This window comes from Gobio gobio (assembly GCF_949357685.1).
Source record: "Gobio gobio genome assembly, chromosome: 12".
In the NCBI taxonomy this organism is placed as follows: domain Eukaryota; kingdom Metazoa; phylum Chordata; class Actinopteri; order Cypriniformes; family Gobionidae; genus Gobio; species Gobio gobio.
In genome coordinates this window covers 10379346-10403656 of record NC_137105.1, presented here as the reverse complement: position 1 = coordinate 10403656, position 24311 = coordinate 10379346, and the positions used below count along the sequence as shown (strand labels likewise).

The window sequence follows — 24311 nt, the reverse complement described above, 5'->3', positions numbered from 1 at the left end:
GATATGTACTGAGTATATATAAATATGTCTATAAATAGAGAGATGGTTATTACTATAAACAGAATTTACAGGTGAATATGTACAGTGAATAATATACAGATGGTTAATACTATAAACAGAATTTACAGGTGGATATGTACTATGAATATAATATAATATACAGATGGCTATTACTATAAACAGAATTTTACAGATAGAGGTATACAATGATATGTTAGGCTAAAATGAGGAATATGGTTCACTGCAGGTTCACTGCAGAGATCAGGCCTGTTAAAAGGGTCTTTTTGACCTCCAGGAGTTCACAGCTGCACTGCCATGGGTTTCCATCCAGATACAGAAGTTTTAGTTTTAGTAGGTTCAATGCAGGCAGGGTGGAGAGTTTGTTGCTGCATATATGCAACACCTGCAGTCGCCTGAGAGAGCTCATCTCACGTTCATGTATTGTGTCAATGTTTTTCCCTTTCAGGTCCAAATAGACTAGTGACTCAGGAAGCCTGGCATAATCTATAAAAGAACTGATTAATAAAAAACAATTATTAAGAGATTATTGAGGCATATAACATGAACAATAGATAATAGTATTAAATCATATTCAGTCTAATAAATAAACGCATAAATAAATAAATGCATAATGCATGCATAAATACAGTATATGCATAAATAAATTAATATATTTTTTTTTAAATAATGAGATGAATTGCCATCAGATATAATAGTTAACTAAAACTAAAGCCAAAACCATTTAAAAAAATCATTTCTGTACTTGAAAAAAGACTGTTAACTAAATAAAATAAAGTAAAATAAAAACTTGTTTTATTTCATCTAGTTTGTAAGGCAACGTTTCTTATTTTTAGTTTAGTTTAGAACAACTATACAGACTAAAAACTAATAAAAATATAAAAAACACAACAACAAAACTTTAACTAAAATTAATATTAAATTGGAAAAAAATAAAAACTAATTATTATTATTATTTAAAACTATAAAAGTGTAATCTCAAAGATACTAGAACAACAAATTGTCATCATTTTTTGCAAGTTAGGTTTATGTCACAATATATAAAATGAATAACAATATGAGACAATTCAGTTGCAAGAAGAATCTGTGAAAAAAATCGGATCTGATTCCTGTCCAAGTTTTATCTCAAATCTAAAGGGCAACCTGGGGGCGTCATGTATTGAATCGATTTGATTTCCATCCAGGTAAAGACACTCAAGAATTTCAAGGAATGTTAGGGTTAGGGTGTTTGCACACAAGGTGCTAATCTGGTTATTCTGGAGGTTCAGGACCCGCAGCTCCTTGAGGCCCTCCAGGGACGACTTAGGCAGGCTGTGTATCCTGTTGTGGCCCAAATGGAGGATCTCCAGGCCAGAGGGCAGGCCACATGGAAACTGCCTCATCTTGTTTTGTTTTTTTTTGGGGGGGGGGCATTTGCGTCAATCTGCTCGATGAAATGTCCACAACAGGATAATTGTGGCCCAATATTATGTGTATATGTGTGTGTGTGTGTGTGTGTGTGTGTGTGTGTGTGCATATGCTCATGGATGTAGTTTTTTGGACAGATGTGGCTGCAGTGCAATGTTGATTCATTGTAGAGTAAGACAAACAGAATAATGCAGAATATCTTCATTATGAGGAAACCGCTTCACAAGCTTAAAGCTGAAGCAGCTTTTTGAGTGTTAATAGCTGAGCCAGATTCACGCTTGTGAGAATAAGACTCATCTGCTTTATTTAGAACAATGGCTGAGATCATTATCATGCTTAGAAAACAAAATTCGACACCATGCAGCAAGGAACTGACATATCAGCAACAGATCGTCCTGTCTGCTTACAAATGTAAGAAACTTGCTGATAAACTATTTACAACCTATTCTGTTAAGCATGCATTTTTTCTGTATGCATGTGCATTGTTGACAAAATGACACGGTATAAAAGATGAATTACACTTTTTACATAATTCTTTCATTTGTCTTCAGCATCTTAATATGTATAATATATGAATAATGTTCTTTAAATATACATATGTTTTTTTAATAAATAAAGGTTGGTTTGTGCTGCAAATTATAGCAAACAGTAATTGTTGCTTATCTTTCTTCAAATGTGCCAGGTATAAGTTTGATGTATTTTAATGCTTTTGAATGAGTTTGAATGCTTTCGTTTTAAATGTCAATACTTTTAATCATTCATTTTCATTATTTCTTCATATTTTTCTCTAAATCGGGCTTAAAACATTACCATGTAGTTTGTAAACAAATTAAACAATAGCCTAATAATAACAACAGAAAAAAACATATCATAATTAACAAATATATTACACAGTTCGACAAACAATAAAATTTTACGATCTGTATTTATATTATGGCACAAACGGTTTATCTGCTGTAAATTCCCATGAAGAAAATATTCCAAGTACAGCTGACTCGATTCGCTCGTCTATCGACTGTCTTCCTCATTGACGGATCTCATCGTGTGGCAGACCAAACTAATCGATCCACGTTGTTGACTTGTTCGATCTCGGATTTCCTGTTCAGATGAGAGCACGGAAAACACCTCCACAAAACACCACTCTCACTGTCTATCACTTCAGAAGCCTGTTATTAATATAACTTAAACGGCCAAGTTATCGCGCCGAGTAAAGGGCTAAATTCAAGTTATCTGTGCGTTCTTCCTGTAACGTTACCCGTGTTGAATATGTCTGCGTCCGCTGGCGGTGCTGGATCTCCGGGCTCGGCCCTCTCCGCCGGTCCGGCTGCGGCTCCCGGCTCCGGCATGTCCATGTTCCGATGGCTGGAGGTGCTGGAAAAGGAGTTTGACAAGGCGTTTGTGGATGTGGATCTGTTACTGGGAGAGATCGACCCGGATCAGGCTGATATCACATATGAGGGCCGTCAGAAGATGACCAGTCTCAGCTCATGTTTTGCTCAGCTGTGTCATAAAGCCCAAACCATCTTCCAGCTCAACCACAAACTAGAGGTGAGGAAAAGAGACGAATATTATATTTTAAAATCTTTAGACAAAAGTTGTTCTTTTATTTACTGACACGGAACTCGCTGTAGGTATTCTGTTTTGTATGTTTCAAGAGTGTTTAGGACCTAAGTTACTAATTATGACTTAAATTTTGAATTACGGCTTAAATGTGGAATTATGGCAGTTACTCTTTAATACCTGTTTTTATTTTTATTTTACAAAAATTCGAATATAAAGAATATATTAATGTTCTCTAAAATTGTAGCTAAGTTACATGTTTCAGGTCGATTTCAAACTACTGGTATTACCAATGTAGACTATCAAAAGTTACCATCTAAATACCTTGGACAAATAAATATAGCATTCACTAGAGTGACTAGACCATAGTGTGTGTATGTGTGTATAGTATAGAATGTATCGATTATGGAAAATTGCAAATTTGGCATTAATCCTGTCATCCTGTTGTGTTAACAAGCTTTTCGTAGCATTCATTCATACTAAAATCTTTTCTACAATTTAAAAGATTACACTGAATTTGAGACGGAATTAATATACAGTGCGGGGCTTTTGATCATTAAAGGGATAGTTCACCCAAAAATGAAAATTACCCCATGATTTACTCACCCTCAAGCCATCCTAGGTGTATATAACATTCTTCTTTCCGACGAAACAAACGGAGTTACATTAATAAATGTCCTGGCTCTTCCAAGCTTTATAATGGCAGCCCAAAATTTGAAGCCCAAAAAAGTGCATGCCTCCATTATATAAAAGTAAATGTATCCACATGGCTCCGGAAGCAAATCGATGGGTTTGTGTAAGAAAAATATCCATATTTTTAACACGTTATAAAGTAAAATGTCTAGCTTCTGGCGGACCACCTTCCGTATTCAATTTACGGAAAAAACGTAACTGACACGACGTATGACGTCAGACGTTTTGATGTAAGCATTTTGAACTGTGAGAGGCGTTACATTTTCATTGTAAATTAAATATGGAAGGCGGTCTGGTGGAAGCTAGATATTTTACTTTATAAAGTTTTAAATATGGATATGGTTGCACTTTTTTGGGCTTCAAATTTTTGGGCTCCCATTTACTGCCATTATAAAGCTTTGATTAGCCAGGACATTATTTTAATATAACTCCGATTTTATTCGTCTGAAAGAGGAATGTCATAAACACCTAGAATGGCTTGAGGGTGAGTAAATCATTGGGTAATTTAAATTTTTGGGTTAACTATCCCTTTAAATAAAAATTAGCCCATAGTTTACTCACCCTCAACTCATCCTAGGTGTATATGACATTCTTCTTTCAGACTAATAAAATCGGAGTTATATTACAAAAGTCCAGGCTAATCCAAGCATTAGAATTGTATTTATAGTTGCTCTGTTTTTGAAGTCCATAAAAAGTGCATCTGTCCGTCAAATAACATGCTCCACGCAGCTCCGGGGTGTTAATAAAGGCCTTCTGAAGCGAATCAATACGTTTGTGTAAGAAAAATATTCATATTTGAAACTTTATCAAGTAATCTTTCGGCAGACCGCCTTCTGTGGAAAAGTGTTGAATGTTGAAAGTGAAACTCAAGATGCGTACGTGACGTCATAAGCGTACCTGGTCGCGTTAGTCTTTCGATCGGCAGGGGAACTTTCAACAATTTTTCCATAAATTGAACAGGGAAGGCGGTCGGCCGAAAGTTTACTTTATAAAGTTTTAAATATGGATATTTTTCTTACACAAACGCGTCGATTCGCTTCAGAAGGCCTTTATTAACACCCCAGAGTCGCGTGGAGCATGTTATTTGATGGACAGATGCACTTTTTATGGACTTCAAAAACAGAGCAACTATTACTGCAATTATAATGCTTGGATTAGCCTGGACTTTTGTAATATAACTCAGATTTTATTTGTCTGAAAGAAGAATGTCATATACACCTCGGATGACTTGAGGGTGAGTAAATTATGGGCTAATTTTCCTTTTTGGGTGAACTATCCCTTTAAGTACCAAGTTAATACACAATAACCAGACACAGACAGTGTTTGATCAGGACCCCGACGCAAAGCAAGATGTCATGATGGACATGAACAGAGGCAAACATGCAAAGTATCTTGTACATATTAAGAGTGAACGTTCTAAAGTTGAAGATGTAAAATCTGGCAAATTAGGCCTAGTCTGGCAGGAAAATACTTTGCATAAAACTAGGACGGAATATAAAAACCTGTTAAACCTGCTTAGCTCAGTGCCAGACGTGGTCATTCTTCTGTTCCCTCAACATTAACTGCATCATAACATGCACTTATGTGCCGGCTCTTGACATGTTTGTATTAAGTATTGTTGCTGTTGAGCTCTGCCGTCCTGTGATTTTTCTCTTACACAGTCTAGATAATAAGTGTCTTGTCTGTGTGTGTTGACAGTTTCAGGCTTCTCAGGAGACCAGATCATGTAATCTGCTTTTCTCACTACTTTTCAAATCTGTTAATGGCTCTTTATCGAAGCTCACAGTCCAATTTGAAAAGCAGTATTACCTTCCACAAGGGAAATCGTCTTTGCCATGGAGGAATCACTTGAGTCATAGAAAAATCCAAATGACATGTTCTTAACAGTAGTGACTCACAGGTATATTTGTGTGGGAGGCTGAATTTCTTTCCGAGAAGGGTCGCGCATGCATCCACCTCTTCACCGGCGCAGCTGAGCAGAGCAGATTAACACACAGCTTGATAAAAACTCCCTGCTGTACAAGAGGAGAGTTGGATGTTACAGTGAAGATTACAGCTTCCTGTCCTTAAAAAAGCACAGTGGCGAGACTATGACACAGTGGCGGTACCATTCTATGGTATTCATTTAAAATGGTAAGATCCAAAACACCTAGAATGGCTTGAGGGTGAGTAAATCATTGGGTAATTTAAATATTTGGGTGAACTATCCCTTTAAATGAAAATTAGCCCATAATTTACTCAGAGTGATGGTACCATTCTATGGTATTCATTTAAAATGGTAAGATCCAAAACCCTCAGCATTGGTGTCCAAAAAGAAAACACAGTAAAGGCCCATTCACATCAAGAACGATAACTATATTAGCGTCCACACCATGCACTGCGGACGAAATCGCTTGCTTCACAACTGCTAAAAAAGTATGTTCTATATAGTATGAATGTGTAGTGTGAATATAATCTGGACGTACATTCGCCAAATTGTCATTATCATGTAACCTAACAACAATGTTGTTTGTGTTGCAAAATTCACAAATCCTCTCTCGTGGCCTCATGGTAGGGCTGTGCGATATTGAAGAAAAATGCGATATGTGATATCCTTGTTAAATAATGCGATATGCAATACGATATTGCTTTAAGTGTGTAATATCTATTTAAATTATATAAAAAAAATATTTAAAAACTGAGAATGATACCATTTATGCGTTTCACATTCTTTCTGGGAAAAGAAAGCATCGCTTTAACTTGTGAAAGTGACCAGCAGTGTTTTAGCAAACATTAATGTCACAAATCTGACAATATCATTTTAACATCAATGTAAACCAACAAAAAATGTAATGGCAATATTTAAATACCAAAATCTCTTTGCTTGACTTGGTAATATATAGTTATATCAACCTAAAACTTTACATCAAGAACATCCAGGTAAACAAAGACACCTGAACTAGGGGTGGACAATTATTATTATTTTTTTTTAATCTTTGTTCCAGAAGGAAACACAATGCATTAAGAGCCGGGGGTGAAAACCTATTGAATTTGAAAATCAAGGTAAATTGTACTTAATTTGTCTTCCGGGAAACATGCAAGTATCTTCTGTTGCTTCTGAAGGACAGTACTAAATTAAAAGAAAATAATATTTAAATAATATTTAAATATATATTCATCCTGTTCAAAAGTTTTCACCCCCCGGCTCTTAATGCATCATGTTTCCTTCTGGAGCATCAGTGAATGTTTGGACTTTTTTTAGTAGTTGTGTTTGAGTCCCTCAATTGTCCAATGTAAAAAAAAAAAAATGGATCTTAAAATCAGACAGTCATTGCTGGAGAGGGATCAAATATGAAAAAGAGGCTGAAAAACTGAAGAGTGTGCAGGACCTGGAGGATTTTTCTGAAGAACATTGGGCAGTTTAACTGCTCAGGACAAACAAGGGACTCATGAACAACCATCACAAAACAAAAAAACAGCCGTGGATCATCCAGGGAACGACACACAGCACTGAGAATCAATGGTTCAGAAACTTTTTATCAGGGTTATTTTAATAAATTCAGCTATTTTTTTGTCTTGTGGACTATATGTAAGAAAAAATTATGTCAAATATCTTATTCTAAATAAAAAATAACATGTATTTTATATGATCCCTCTTATTAAGTTAAAATTATTCCTATTTTTACAGATCCTGCAAGCGGTTCACATACTTTTTCATGCCACTGTATGAGCCACTATGGTCGACTAGTTAACCAACTGAATTCATTTTTTCTTATATTTATGTTGTTTTAGTGGTGGTGTTTTAATTAGCATACTGTGCATTAGCTACTAGAAAGTCTGCACGTCAGAAATCTTTCTGAAAATGACTGGAAAGACTGGCATACACCACCAGAGAGAAGTCTGTTGTTTCACCGGAAGATCAAGTTATGACAATTTGTTTACAATTGATGAGGTCAAATTCATTATAAGCATTATACATGGATGAATTGTTTACAGTAAGATCAATAACATGCATTTAGACATTTTCAGAATTCACTAACAGGGTCCATTTTGATTACATGCAACTACTCCTATGATGTCATTTTCCAAAGGACCCACCCAAATATCTTTACCGAACACTCTCTCTGAAGGCTGCTACTGTATAAAAGGTCTCGGCCTGCAACAATGAGGCATTTTACTCTAGTCATATGCTGCCTGCGCCGCAAACACCGAACTCTTTTGAGGTACTTTCGTGCCTTTGTTTCGAGTCCGATTCAGTTACATTTTCAATTCAAGGGAAGATATTCAGTTTTGCCAGTAGAAATTTCGTCACAGAGAATATAGACTTGCTTTTCACTTATAGATCGGGATGGGCAGTGGTGGGAATCTGAAGTATTCCAAAGGGCCAATGGGTTCAGATTTACCAATCTTGCTACTCTCATTTTGAGTTCAACAGTACTGACAGATACATTTACCTTCTCTAATGCATTACTGCTAAATATGAAAGTCACTCAGCTAACATTGGCTATCCAGCGGAGGCCGGGCACATAAATAAATAAATGAATGGATTTTCTATGAGAGGACTTTTATTTCTGTCCTTGATGCAGTTTCGCTACTTAGGAGGCTGGAGGATTGAGCTACTTTCTAATGGCGGTGCCTTCGGATGGGTGGATGGGCTCACATTATTCATTGCAGCTGTGGTTGTTAATGGGTGTGTCGGATGAGAATATGAATATGAGAAGATGGAAATTACTTAACCATTTTGAAAAAAAAAAAAACCCTGCATGTTTATGTTTTGGATGAATCTAGGATGAACGGAATGTCACATTGTCTTTGTACAGATTGAGATCTGACTCGAATGCATTTTAGCTATTTTGAGGTCTGAACAGGAAAAATAGTGCTAGTTCACTGCCTAGTCATTCCAGAAGCCACAAATTTTCATTTGCAATTAGAATCTGTTAGAATAAACATTTGTCTTCATTTTCACGTTTTCTGTTTTCATTTTCGTTGATCTGCATGATTTACTTTTCTGGATTAGGGAAGGATGGTGCAATACTTCATATGCAGACACTATTTGAGTCATCGCAAGTCTCCGCATGATTCATGATTTTTGGATGGCTAGTTAATAATACTCTGTGTGTGCTTTAGGCTCAGCTGGTGGACTTGCGGTCGGAGCTGACGGACGTCCAGGCGGAGAAGGTCGTGGTGGAGAAGGAGGTTCACGAACAGCTTCTGCAACTCCACGCCATGCAGCTCAAACTCCAAGCCAAAGGCGGCCAGGCGGTCGACTCGGACTCTATCAAGGACAGGATGGTGAGCACAGCTTATTACTACAAATGTAGCAGAACTGACTGGGATTTATATCTAGATGAGTTACTAAAAAAGTGCCCTGTAGGACACCTAGATATAATATGTTAGCATTAAAGGGATAGTTCACCCAAATATGAAAATTCTATCATCACTTACTCCCCCTCAAGTTGTTCCATGACTTTCTTTCTTCTGCTGAACACAAAAGAAGATATTTTGAAGAATGTCGATAGCAAAATAGTTGATGGGCCCCATTGATTTCCATAGTAATTTTGTTCCATACTTGTAAGTCAATGGGGCCCATCAACTGTTTGGTTACATTCATTTTTGTGTTCAGCAGAACAAAGAAATTCATACAGGTTTGGAACAATTTGAGGGAGAGTAAATGATGACAGAATTTTCATTTTTGGGTGATCTATCCCCAACCAAGGCCACCTGGATCTTCAACTCAATATTTTTACAAAAGTATGTGGACACCTGATCACTGAACATCTCATTCCAAAACTATTGGCATTAACAGAGCTAGTTCTAGGAACTTAGTTATAGGAACTAGCCACCATGGCAGTTCGCGAGAACTAAATGTTCCCCTAGAGCCATTTTCCTGGTTGCATTTGCACCACGAGTAAGAAGTGACGTAAGCCAAGCCTTGTTGTTGTGACTTTTATTTTGACGGCATGGCGGACATTTATTTTGAAGGTCAATCTATATTGTGAAAAGCGCTATATAAATAAAAGTAACTTGACTTGACTTGAAGGTGCTGAGAATTGCTGCGTTCCACTCCAGTTTTAGACATGCACTTGCGAACTTCCCTAAGCACTTCCCCTTGGGGGAATCATTTTCAAGTGCGTTCCACTTCGTGAAGTGGACGAGGGAAGTTTATATGTACAGACCTTCTACTTCATATGTGCACTTCAGGCATCTTCATAATATCCCACACTGCAACACGAATGTGACGTCACAGCATATCGCGTTTAATTTACCCCACCACAAACAACTCTGATATTTTGATTATTTTTAAAAACATTTAAAACAACCCAAACACACATATATACATATAGAATGCTGCATTAAACAATTTCATAAAGGAAAACAAATAAATAATAAATCAACTCCATAGTGGATTCCAAGTGATCAAGGGCGTAGGACGTTCCAGTTCAGTCCATAGCAAAGGTTCCGCCAGTAGTGGGCACTCGTGCAACGTAAGCAATGACGCACATCCGAGTGATCGAGAAGGAGGGAAGTTAGCAAGTGAAGGACATAATAAAAATGTACTGGAACGCAGCAAATGCCAGAGCCTGAGCACACAGCGCTCTCATTCTCCATCTTCATTATTTTACGATCTGTTTAACAATACGTTATTAGATAGAACTTTTATATAAAGAAAGTAAACAGTATATGAAAAAGTATTAGCATTTGCATTGTGGTTGATGGCCAATGTCGCTAGTTAATAAGCAGAAATACATAATCATGTTTCGCTTGGTCCCCTCAAAGTTGCATTGGATTTTCTCTTTAGCGTAAATAAATTGAGAGATCCATCAATCACTGTTTTCCATGTTCATAGAGTTAGTTTGTGGAGTAAATATATAGGCTATAAACTGTGTGTACACATCTTTTTTTAAAATGGCGGGTGCTATGTTTTGCGTGCGATGGCCATTCAACATACACTTACGTCACTGGTAGTTCCTGTTGTGCTGGGTTAGACCCTATTCTAAAGTAGGAGCTAATTTAGTTCTCCCAAAAGGCATCCCTAGAACTAAAATCGTTCCCAGTTCTTGTGGTGCGAACACGTCAAAAAGCGGGTACTTCCACTATTAGTTCTAGGAACTATGACAAAGTTCCTGTGGTGCGAAAGCTTCTAATGTGGAATTGGAACCATTATAATGGCCTCCACTCTTTTGGGAAGGTGTTTCGTTTGATGTGACACTGACTTATTGAGAATTTGCTTCCATTGGGGTGTCAGTGGATCCTAGCAGTGAAGTTCGATGATTAAGACTTGCTAGTTGAGTGGGGTTAAGAACAGGCCAAACGAGTTCTTCCAGACCCATCTCAAAAAAGTATTACTAGACAAACCAGGAGCCTGTTTTACATACAGAACTTTTGACATAGCATTTGGCAAACAAACCACAGACCATCAATGTGTGCTGTAGGTTTAGATTTCCATTCATTATTAACTATGTTGCCTAGATGCATATTTCCATGGTACATATTATGCAAATAGCAGATAAGATGATAGTTACTACTTGCATGTTATGAACAGTTTATATATTCTATAATATTTTATTTAAATAAATGAAAAACTAACCCTAACAGAATGAAAAATGCATGTTTGAGATTTTCTAACGATTACACTGAGCAGTGTTATTCAATTACTTTAAAAAGAGCATTAGGTGATGGGAAAGTTAATCGGCACAATTTTATATATAGTGCTGGGAAAAATTAATTGTGATTTAATCACATCCAAAATAAAAGTTTGTGTTTACATAATATATGTGTGTGTACTGCGTATAATTATTAACATAAAATAAAAAAACCCTGTAAAAACTAGTTATAAACATAAAATTAGATTTGGGATGCGATTAATCACAGTTAAAGGGTTAGTTCACCCAAAAATGAAAATTCTGTCATTAATTACCCTCATGTCGTTCGACACCCGTCAGACCTCCGTTGATCTTCGGAACACAAATGAAGATATTTTAGTTGAAATCTGATGGCTCAGAAAGGCCTCCATTGGCACAATGCACGGTACACTCTCAAGACCCTTAAAAGGTACTAAAGACGTCGTTACAAAGTCCATCTCACTACAGTGGTTCTAAAATAACTTTATGGAGTGACGAGAATAGTTTTTGTGCGCAAAAAAACCCTAAATAACGACTTATATAGTGATGACGATTTCAAAACACGGCATCATGAAGCTTCAAAGCGTTATGAATCAGCGAGTCGATTCAGCTGTTTGGATCGCCAAATTTCAGCAGTTTGGCGGTCTGACACGCGATCCGAATCATGATTAGACTCACTGATTCATAACACTTCGAAGCTTCATGATGGCGTGTTTTGAAATCGTCATCACTATATAAGTCGTTATTTAGGGTTTTTTTTGCGCACAAAAACTATTCTCGTCACTCCATAAAGTTATTTTAGAACCACTGTAGTGAGATGGACTTTGTAACGACGTCTTTAGTACCTTTTAAAGGGCTTGAGAGTGTACCGTGCATTGTGCCAATGGAGGCCCTTCTGAGCCATCAGATTTCAACTAAAATATCTTCATTTGTGTTCTGAAGATGAACGGAGGTCTTACGGGTGTTGAACGACATGAGGGTAAGTAATTAATGACAGAATTTTCATTTTTGGGTGAACTAACCCTTTAATTTTAATATATATATTAAAATTAACTGTGATTAATCGCATCCTAAATCGAATTTTATGTTTGTATCTCCAGTATATGTAAGCAAAGCTGAATCTTCAGCCTTCACTGTCCCATGATCCTTCAAAAATCATATAATATTCTGATTTTCTGCTCCAGAAAGTTCTTATTAATGTTGTAAACAGTTTTGCTGCTTAATATTTTAGTGGAAATATTTATTTGAAATAGAATTGTTTGTAATAATGTAAAAGTTTTTACTTTTACTTCTGATCAATTTAATGCGTCCTTCCTGAATAATAAAATATAAATCGACTAATTACATAACAAATCTCTATTTTATAAACCTTCTAACTCAATCTTTCGACGGCAGTTTGTGAGTTGACAGTGCGTATTAAAGCTGCAGACAGTGTTTGTGCACTTCATGCTTCAGCACTCAGCTGTCCTGTTCTGTGAGCTTCTGTATCTGACCTGTCGTTGTTCCTAGACCTTTTCACTTCACAGTAACATGGCTTAGAGTAGCCGAGTGCAGAAATCTGAGAAAACGACTTGTATGTCTGTTGAGATAACAACACGGCTGTATGCTCCAGTTTATCCAGCCGTCAACAACGGGACTGACTGGAATAGCTCAGTCCACTAATTGGCACGTGTCCACATACTTTTGGCTATGTTGCGTAGCTGTGACATTTGATGGTGTAATTGAAGTATCTTTTGTATGATCAGCTGTAATGAACACTAACAGGCTCCGGTTGGGTTGGCACTCTGCTCTGTCTTAACCCTGCTGATGTAAGGATGAATGATGACGCTTTCTATAAACACCTTCCTGTTTAACCCTGCCTCTCTAACTTTTGACCCTCTGTTTTTCTTCTCAATCTTAAGCCTGTTCCCTCAGTGGAGGACAAGGTAAGTTTTGCATTGTTTTGAATCTGTGTGTCCCATCTAACTCCACTCTTTTTGCCTGTTAATGCTTCTGCTGTCTGTTTCAAACATCCCTAATGAAGAACTATTTTCTCTTTGGCCGCATTTACACTGCAGGTCTCGATGCCCAAATTTGGCGATAATCTGATAATCTGAGATTATCGGAATCATGTACTTTTTTCCTGCTTACACGTTCATATCTGATCTGTGCCACATGGGAGGAAAAAAATCGGAATTGGGTCACTTGAACCGTGTAATGTAAAAGCGGCCTTTGTGTACTAGTAGATTAACTGCTAAAGGTTGTAACAAATGAAGAGGTGCCATTCATATGCAAGTCATGTACTTGTCACGAACTTGTAGTAACTATGATGTTAAATCTACATTTGTTACAATTCTGAGTCTATAGCATGTGCACACTTTTAGTGGTATGTTTTAAAGGAAAAGTTCACCCAAAAATGAAAATGATCCCATAATTTACTCACCCTCAAACCATCCTAGGTGTATATGACTTTTCTTTTTTCAGCCGAACACAATCAGAGAGTTATATTAAATAATATCCTGGCTCTTCCAAGCTTTGTAATGACATTGAATAGAGTTTTTGAAGCTCAAAAAAGCGCATCCATCCATCCATCATAAAAGTAATCCATATGAAGTGAAGCGATGGGTTTTTGTAAGAAAAATATCCATATTTTAAACATTATATACTATAATCACTGGCTTCCGCCTTCCGACAATGGTCACGACCAAGTCGAGTTCCCATGGAAGGGTTACTTCTGAGCCGACGTATGGATGCCTTGAAGGTAAGTAAATTATGGGATAATGTTCATTTTTGGGTGAACTATTCCTTTAACTAGAGTGTTTGTCTGGTGATCTCACCTCACCTGTGTGTCATTTGTACTGTTGTGAAGTTGTTGTTTTTGTGGTCATTGTGGCGACGTAGGTCTTCTGCTTCTTGTCCTCTTGGGCAGCACGTTGGAAGAGCTGTTAATGACAGTGATTTGACGTTACTCTGCTGGGATGATTTATCCCTGTATACATACATGGTCAGACCTCAAGCACGCCAGAGTTTCAGCGCTCAACTGCTCACCTCTTGTCTTTGTTTGATTCAATTTCACAGGAGAAGGAACTGGAGGCCAGTAAGAAAGAAAAAATGAAGGAGGCCAAGTTGGAGGCAGAGGTAAAGATGCTGAAGAAAGAGAATGAGGCCCTCCGCAGGCACATTGCGGTACTACAGGCGGAGGTGTATGGAGCCAGACTGGCGGCCAAGTACTTGGACAAGGAGCTGGCTGGGAGGTAAGGGACAGCATTGTTCTTCTGTTCTGATTGACCACTGTGTGGGTTTCATGTGGTGATTTCTTGCACACAAAGAGCCGAAGTGGTAGGTAACAGGAGGAATGCTCTTTTTTTATTTAGGGTGCAGCAGATCCAGTTGCTTGGGCGAGACATGAAAGGACCAGCTCATGACAAACTGTGGAACCAGCTTGAAGCGGAGATTCACCTGCACCGCCACAAAACCGTGATCCGAGCCTGCAGGGGGCGCAATGATCCCAAGAAGCCCTTGCCATCACCTGTGGGGCATGTAAGACAGCACATTCAGTTCATTTACAAGTTGGCGATATTGCATGAAGTGTATTTCCACCACATATATATATATATATATATATATATATATATATATAAGCCTATTTGAAGCAAGATTTTTTGGCATTGTTGCATGGATTTCAAGAAATGGCAATCATGCTGCCCCTGCATGCTTACAATTTTACTTTACAAATATGCTATTTTAAAAATATATTAATACTGTATAAATATTACTATTGACTTAAACTGTATTTTTTTTAAGTATATATTATACTATACAAGGTAATATATTATATATGTATTAATATACTTAAAATATATTTTAAATATAGTAAATATACAATTAAGATTTTTTTTATATTTAAATATTAATATTGACTTAAATATATTAGTCTTTAAAAATTATTTAAATTAAATAGATTTTAGATTTGAAATATTAAATATACTCCCAGTAACGAGAATGGGATTTTTCCATAGTTCAGCCGGCTACTAAGAATATAAAAATAACGTCACAATGCATGAAAAAGAAAAGAAAAAAAAACTGTATGAAATTATCTTAATTACCTATATTCAAAATATACAGTATGTATGTATGTATGTATGTATGTATGTGTGTGTGTGTTTTTGTGTGTATATATATATATATATATATATATATATATATATGTATATATATATATATATATATATGTATATATATATATATATATATATATATGTATATATATATATATATATATATATATATATATATATATATATATATATATATATATATATATATATATATATATATATATATATATATATATATATATATATATATATATATATATATATATATATATATATATATATATATATATATATATATATACGTATGTTGTATATCCTGCACTTGCTGCTATTGCACTTCTGGTTAGAGCTAAACTGCATTTCGTTGCCTTGTACTTGTGTAATGACAATAAAGTTGAATCTAATCTAATATGATGTTAAATATGTGTATATATTGTGTATATATTAGTGCAGTCAAATCGATTAATCACATCTAATATGAAAGTTTGTATATGTGTATGTGTGTGTATATATATATATATATATATATATATATATATATATACAAATATATATATATAAAAAAAAAATATATATATATATATATAGGGCTGTAACGATATGCGATATGAAATCGCAATACGCAGGTCCGCGAACCTGTATCGCGATGTGAGAAGGCAGAATCGCGACACACCTCTTCCAACTCCCAGAAAGATCCAATGCAACCACATTTTTAAATTACTATAAGTATTATTTGAAGTTAACATTATAAAATACGTAGACCTACACCACAAAACTAGTTGAGGATAAATTCTTTAATTTTATCTGTAAGCGTCCTCCAATTACGTGTGAAACCTTAAGCTTTCCAATCATGTGACGCGTCACGCGAGCTAGTTAAAGAACGCGAGGAAACATGGCAACCAACCCAGAGATCGCGGACCCTCCTAATACTTTTAAGTCAGCAGTATGGCAACATTTCGGCTACCCAGTGGAGAACAAGGATGGCAATCGTGTAGTTGACAAGACCCACACAATTTGCCGTAAGTGTTTCAAGAAGCTTCCCCAACCGGCCGGCAACACAACCAACATGCAGATGCATATCTTAAAGCACCATGCCGACATCAGTTTAGCTCGTGCACAGAAAACAACCCAACAGCAGCAGCCTACACTGCCTAGTTTATTCCAAGCAAAGTTTCCAGCCAATTCAAATCGAGCACAAAAAATTAGATGCAATTGGAATTTTACTTAGTGTGCTCGAGCCCCGTTATACATTACCGAGCCGGGCGCATTTCTCTCAAAATGTGCTACCAAAACTTCTGGAGAAAACAAAGGCTAAGGTGGAGGAAGGGTTGAGTACTGCTGAATCCATCGCAATCACCACCGATGGATGGACGTCCCGTGCCACAGACAGCTATATGATCATAACCGCACACTATATTACGGCCGATTGGCAAACAAACCCCGTCCTCCAAACACGCGCTGTGTATGAGAGCCATACAAGTGACCATTTATCAGAAATACTTAAAGAGGCAGAGTTCTGTTTGTTTTTCAACAGTATTTTATTACAAAGAAAACAGAAGTGTTATAGCTTGGCTATATAGTTTAATTTACTTAGGTATTTTGTTAATAATTTACATAGTTAATATTGTTATTTGGTGTTCAGTTTATACAGGTTTTTCAAATGTTATTTAATAAAAAAAAATGTTTTTCCTCAATATCTTTTGAACTGTTTTGTATCGTACCGTGGGTCAAAAATCGTGATACGAACCGAATCGTGGGTTTGGTGTATCGTTACAGCCCTAATATATATATATTTATTTTTTATGTTTATTTTTTTTATGATGAACTATTACCATTTTCATGTGATTCACCCTTGAGTGTGTCCTATATTTACCTCTCCAGGACACAGATTCTCTGAAAAAGACTCAAGGAGTCGGCCCTATACGCAAAGTGGTTCTGAGCAAAGAAGATCATGAAGGACTTGGCATCTCCATTACTGTGAGTTCAACTTTTGATTTAATATGCAGGCTTCTCCATCCATTTGTTTTATGATTGCGAACTAGGCATGATTTTATTTCATGTTGGTTCCAAAAATCCAAGTCCTGATTTAATGTTTGCATTCCTGATATCATTACAGGGTGGGAAAGAGCACGGAGTTCCCATCCTCATCTCCGAAATCCACCCCACCCAGCCTGCAGAGCGCTGCGGAGGACTGCATGTGGGAGATGCCATCTTAGCCGTCAACAACATCAACCTGAGAGATGCCAAGCACAAAGAGGCCGTCACCATCCTCTCACAGCAGGTGACACACACGCACAAACACACAGACTCCCTTTCAGTTCAGTTTGTAGCTCGACAAGGGGGCTGTCAGATCAGGCTTAGCGCGTGACCTATAACTTATTATTAACCATGTTTCAATCCTATTCTCACACCTGCAGAGAACCTCCCAAAGGTTAAGATGTTCTTTAATTGGGCTTGTGAGGTGTAATTATGAAGGATTTGATGCAACATGCTGCTTTCAAGGAATAGTTCACCAAAAAAATGAAAATTATGTCATCATTTTCTCACCCTCATGATGTTCCAAACACATTTGACTTTCTTTTTTCTGTTGAACACAAAAGGTCGCCTCTCTTTTCAATTTAATGAAAGGGAATGAGGACTTGGAATGTGAAGCTCTAAAATGTATATGACAAGTCTTCTGAAGTCATGCAATAGCTTTGTGTGAGCAACCAAAGGTTATATTTACCTCACACAAGAAACTTGCACACAGACACCCACACCTCCAGACACTAACGCAGTTGGGGGGGGGTTTCTCTGCAGAGGGGGGAAATCGAGTTTGAAGTGGTTTACGTGGCTCCAGAAGTGGACTCTGATGACGAGAACGTGGAGTATGAAGATGACAGCGGACACCGCTACCGCCTGTACCTGGACGAGCTGGAAGAGGGATCGGGAGCCAATCACAACAATGGCACTGCTGACCCCGCTTCTCTACAAGGCAAGTCCATTAAATTAAAGGGATAGTTCACCCAAAAAATTAACATTTTGTCATCACTTAGGGCGTTTTCACACCTGAAAGTCCGCACCAAGGTCCGAACCGAAGTTCATGTTTTGAGACATGTTATACATTCGGTTAGTTTTGGTTTGGTTTCACATTGCAATTATGCGAGCGGACTAAAGAACTTTACATGACACACTTGCGTCCACTCGTCATCATCTATGTGGGCTGCATCTTGACATTGATTGGTTTGTAAACGGACGTGCGTCTGACGTCAGTGTCTTTGACAAGAATGAATGAACGGACGCATATTTGCCACTATTGAACAGTCCGCATTGCCTGACTATTTTTTATTCATTACGTTTAAAAGTGGAAATTTCAAGCTTTATATACACATATTTCTCATGTTTGTGAGACGAGTAGCCTGCTGAGTTTCGGTTTATTTAAGACGCTCCATGCATGTGATCGCTCCCACGATTATTGTCTGCTATAGACTATTTGCTTCTTATTTATTAAATCCAGGCAATTCTCTGATTTAATGTTGATTAAAATTAACATACAATTTATACAAAACGAAATTCACATTAAAGAAAGGCTTTCTAAGCAAAATCATAAAAAATTTCGTTCAAAATAATTTCTGACCTTCTGTCTTTTAACATATTGCGCATCTTTTCACTTTTCATAATCATTGTAGCCTGGATTGAATTTAAAAATAACATTATAATATTTAAACATAAACAGGAACTTCCTGTAAATGGTCTGAAAGTTCGAACCATACAGAAAATACTTTCACACTAGAAACGAACCGAACCTTTGTTCAATTTGATCCGGACCGAGACTACCTCTTTTTGTCGGACCAAATTTCGTCTGTTTGGTCCGGACCGTGGTACGGGGGAGGTTTCACATCTTTAATTTTGATTCGGACCAAACTGAAAAGTCAGAAAATCCGGACCAAACAAGGTAGGTGTGAAAATGCCTTTACTCACCCTAAAGTTGTTCCAAACCTGTATGAGTTTCTGTCTTCAGTTGAACACAAAAGAAGATATTTTAAAGAATGTTGGTAACCAGACAGTTGATGGTAGCCGTTGACTTCCATAGTAGGAAAAAAATGGAAGTCAATGGCTAATTTTTGGTTGATCTATCACCATAAGTGATTTTCTTCATGGCAAATGACCCAGGAATTACAGCATTTATTAATCCATGTAAATGTATAATATACTATTATTCATTGTCAATTAGGGCTGTCTAATAAAAATTAGAATTTTGAATATTCGTCGAATTTAAAATAAGCCGAACAAGGTTATCTTTCCCTCACAACCAAAAACACACTTCTTTGGTGACATTGATGATGGGCGTGCTCTCGCTCCTGCTCTGGTTGGTGTGTACGCTCTTTTTCCGGGAGAAGTGTCCATACAAGGATTTTTGGCACTGTAAATAAATGTCATACATCCAACTCATTTTTTAAAACTTTGGCCATATTTAGCATGGGCATCCAACTCTTTAACAGTGTAAATAAGTCAGAATGCAAGAAATAGCATTATGGTGCGTTCACACCGGACGCGATTCGCGCGATTCGCGCGATTCGCGCGAGTGATTTACATGTTAAGTCAATGCAGAGACGCGAAATGGCATTCTGCGGCGCGATTCGCGCGAATGAGGCGGCGAGATTCGCGCGATTCGCGCGATTGAGGCGGCGAGAAGGACGCGACTTGAGCGTTTTGAACGCGCGATTCGCGCGAAACGCTCAAGTTGAAAAATCTGAACTTTGGCGGATATTTCGCGCCGCGTTAACCAATCAGGAGCTTGCTCTAGTAGTGACAACAATGAAGAGAAAATCTGTATATTGATATCTGGTTCAGACAATATGATTATCACTGTGATAACATTAAATTACATGAAACACAACCCAGTCTCTTTTTGTTAAATGCAAGTTTATGTATGATCAATAATACAAAAGTATCAGTAATGTATAACAAGCTATACATGAAACAAAGCAACAATGCAGTCAAACATTCAGAGTCAGTGCTAGTAGGCTAACGTTACAACTGCAACGTACAGTTATAGCCTAAAAATATAAAGTAATGAAACTTATCTTTGCCCTCAGCCTAAACGATTTGCCAGGGAACAAATTATAGATCCATGAGACCAAAGATCGGCCGTTACAAGACGAATTATAGCTCGAGACACACGCCACAGAGACATCAGAGCCAGCGGGAGACGGCAGAAGGACTGGCCGAGGAAAGGTTGCCCTCGCCGGCTTTCACGTGCGCTGAGCGCGCTGTCCGCTGGAGCTCACAGCTCCGACAACGGCAGATAAAATGTTCAAATAGGCACTGTTTATGTAAATAAACCACAGATTTGAGCTTTAAACAACTACATTATCGACTGAAAAAGTCTTAAAACTACGTTTTGTCACACATTAACAGTAGATATGAACAAAAAAAAAGACATGTAAACACAGCCCATGTCAGCCATTTCTCAACGAGACGAGCTGCTGGCGGAAGCCCCGCCCATGACGCGAATTCGCATCTGTTGTGCAGTGAATGTCACACGCGATTCGCGCGAATTTCACGCGCGATTCGCGCGAGTAAACTCAAAATGTACACGCGTCCACCTTCGCGCGATTAGCGCGAATTATTCGCGCGAATCGCGTCCGGTGTGAACGCCACATTAGACCGACCCTTTAAGTATAAAATTAAAATGTAGTTTTTGACAGCCTTATTGTCAATTCATGTTTATTCATAACATCATTATTATTATTTGTATATTTTTTTTTATCTTTGATGCTGATAAGGCAATTAAAAGTACACAATACTACAATAATATTTATGTTATATATTAATATTAAGCTTTTATTAATCTGTCAATTTATAAATATACTATTGTCCTCTCTCAACTTATACTGTTGTTTATTGTCAGGTCATGTTTGTTTGTAATATATTAATATTGTATTCTTTTTTTCAATAATTTTTTTTTTTTTCTTTGATGCTGATAAGGCAATAAGTAATAAATATGAATGAATAAATAAATAATTATTATTATAGAAAGTTAATTTTAAATAAAACTTGAAGCATTAAAATGTATTAGTATATGTTAATATTAACATGGATTAATAAATACTGTAAAAGTATTATTGTAAAGGGGAAAATTTATATTAAACTATTATATAAAAATATCTTCTGCTCACCAAGGCTGCATTTAAAAAAAAAAATCAAATATACAGGAAAATCTGTCAAATTGTAAAATATTAAAATAATATATTTTTTTACTGTTATTTATTATTTAACAGTTATTATAGTTAATAGTTATTTAAAATAACTGTTTTATTCTGTAATACATTTTACAATTTATTCCTGTGATGGCAAAGCTGAATTTTCAGCATCATTACTCCACTCTTCAGTGTCACATGATCCCTCAGAAATCATTCTAATATGATGATTTGGGATTATTTTCAGGATTCCAGGATTATTTGATGAATAGGAAGTTCATAAGAACAGCATTAATTTGAAATAGAAATCTTTTGTAACATTATAAATGTCGTTTCTGTCACTTTTGATCAATTCAAAGCATCCTTGCTGAACAGAACTATGAATTTCTTTCAATAAAAAACAGTAGTGTATGCAGGGCTTGACATTGACCAAATGCGGGTAGATTTCAGCTGTGGCGGGTAAGGCAGCCCTTCCCACGAGCCAATTTGGCGGGTTGAATATAATTTCAGCCTACAGCCAAATGAAATTTCAAGACCGTCATATCACAAAATTAAAATTCAATAACAATTCTTTATCGATTAACTTGCAGTTAGTGAAGGCGGGATAGGCGGAATTGCGCAGAATGACACACAACAGAAGCACTCTCTCGCGTGCAGTGCATGCACTCTCTCTCTGTCGCACGCATGATCAGTTCTCCTTGCGCCTGAATAGACAAATACACGCGCACACAGATGTCAAAATGTCCATTGTGTGGAGTATCTCGCATGAACACAGTCGGTTATGGCTTAAGTATACGTAAACAGGTGGGTAATAACTGGATATGTGTCAGAATATTACGTCCATGCATTCAGCAGCCCAATTAAATACCTCTGTCATTAATGTTAATCAAACAACTACAGTAAATAAATGTTAAATTTAGCAACTATGTTAAATAAATGTACTGTATACATATTAAATAAACCTACTGTATCTAAAAAAAGATTAAAAAAATTAAATTGTTTTTGTAATTTGCTCATTTGCTTCTTTGTTCTTTTATATAGCCTAACAAAAATAACTCACATTGCCCACTCCTTGCCCACCAGCTGGTATACAATGTGTCTTGATTTGGGTGGTCACTCTGCATTTGAAAGTTTGAAAGAGTTTAAAATCTTGTAAATTAAGTAAAATGACTCAAAATCGGGTAATTTAAGCATGCCAAAGTCAACTTTAACCATATAAAATGGAATTTCCAAACAGCAAAATTGTGGCCAGTGAAAATGCTGAGCGGCTAGAAACTTTGGAAAACCACTAGCCACAGTGGCTGGTGAGCAAAGAAGTTAATGTCAAACCCTGAGTGCATGTAATCATATTGTTACAGTCTATGCAGCAGTTAATAATTAAAACCAATGGTTTAGTTAATGGTTAAAAGAAAATTGTGCAGTTTATATAAACTGTCCGTCTGTTTTCTTTATGCTTACAGCTGTAGGGAAGCACTTAGTGAACAACAGAACGGAGAATGGAGATACCGGCTTGTCCAGTGAAAGCCCTTCAGACGACAAGACCTCCAAGACAGCAGAGTCTGCAGAGAGTTCCTCTTAGATCTTCAGCCTACGAGAATGAGCCTAGAGATGAGAGAGGAGCATCAGGCGCAGAGACAGAGAGCAGAAAGAGATTAAGACTGCACATGTATAGTATGTAACATACGAGATTCTTCTTGTTTTATGCCGTATGGAGAACAGACTGCTTTGACGTCCACTGGAGATGGATGAACCACTGAGAAGCACTGAGAAAAGAGGACATAATGTTACTCAGTGGCCACAAAGGATTGTTCGCAAATGTACGTCACCATCTTGGTTTATAGTTGTGAAGAAACACTTGAGGGGACAAAATGACGATCTACGCAGATGACTAAAAGTGATTGGATGGAATTATATGGTATAAGATTCTTGACTTCCTCTTTTGTGTAACCTCTCCGTGCATTTAATGACCCTCCATAGGTGAGCTGAATCTGAGCTCAGATGTAGAGCTTCTACTTAAATGATTCACATTTCTTCTCTCGTACTGAAGTAGATGGATATAGCAACGGGTTACCGTTTGCTCAAAGTGTATGTTCATGTAAAACCTCGTTGTTTTTAACCTCACTGCTTTAGCCTAGTGTGAGCCGCTCCAGAGCGAATGCAAGCAGGATGATGTCACTTCCTGTTTTGCACATTGGGTGGACAGTAGGAGATGGGAGAGAAACAACACAGCATGTCGTAATAACAGTTGACACCCACGTGATTACATTTACTTTGCTTTCCGATCATAACAGTTAAAGAACGGCAGTGGACAAGTTTAAATGTGCCATTTAGTTGATCATTGCCAGTTTGTAGAAGAGATATCCAGGTCATATTTTCATATTTACCCCCCATTTTTAATTCAGGGAAACTTTACCCTCAAATTTATAATTTCAGTTTACAGATGTACAATTAAAATGTAATTGTTTATATATTTATTTAGTGCTGTCAAATTGATTAATCGCTATTAATCGCATCTAACATAAAAGTTTGTGTTTATATAATATATTCGTACATACATACATACATACATGCATGCGTGTCTTTGCATACATATATTGTATAAACAGACTTTCACGTTAGATGAATTGAGATTTAAGAGCCATATATATATATATATATATATATATATATATATATATATATATATATATATATATATATATATATATATATATATATATATATATATATATATATATATAGCATAAGAGTAA

The 24311-nt window shown here is 36.8% G+C and overlaps 2 protein-coding genes across 3 annotated transcripts; one reads left to right on the top strand and one right to left on the bottom strand.

Annotated features, from left to right (window-relative positions):
• Nucleotides 1–238: 238 nt before the first annotated feature.
• LOC307135651 (nephrocan-like) lies at nucleotides 239–1400 on the bottom strand (the record flags this gene model as incomplete). The annotated part of the gene is made up of 2 exons (XM_079832224.1): nucleotides 239–515; nucleotides 1162–1400. 2 exons carry the CDS (start codon nucleotides 1398–1400, stop codon nucleotides 239–241), a joined length of 516 nt encoding a protein of 171 aa, XP_079688350.1.
• Nucleotides 1401–2495: 1095 nt separating this feature from the next.
• gopc (golgi-associated PDZ and coiled-coil motif containing) lies at nucleotides 2496–24027 on the top strand. 2 transcript variants are annotated; one of them, XM_079830351.1, is made up of 9 exons: nucleotides 2502–2973; nucleotides 8785–8949; nucleotides 13181–13204; nucleotides 14337–14512; nucleotides 14633–14798; nucleotides 17258–17353; nucleotides 17493–17657; nucleotides 18176–18350; nucleotides 23019–24027. In XM_079830351.1, the coding sequence occupies exons 1-9, from the start codon at nucleotides 2692–2694 to the stop codon at nucleotides 23135–23137; spliced, it is 1368 nt and encodes a 455-aa protein (XP_079686477.1). In that variant the 5' UTR covers nucleotides 2502–2691; the 3' UTR covers nucleotides 23138–24027. The 2 variants fall into 2 exon arrangements, with proteins under 2 accessions (XP_079686478.1, XP_079686477.1); XM_079830352.1 differs by lacking the exon at nucleotides 13181–13204 and having other exon boundaries at nucleotides 2496–2973.
• The last annotated feature ends 284 nt before the right edge of the window (nucleotides 24028–24311 follow it).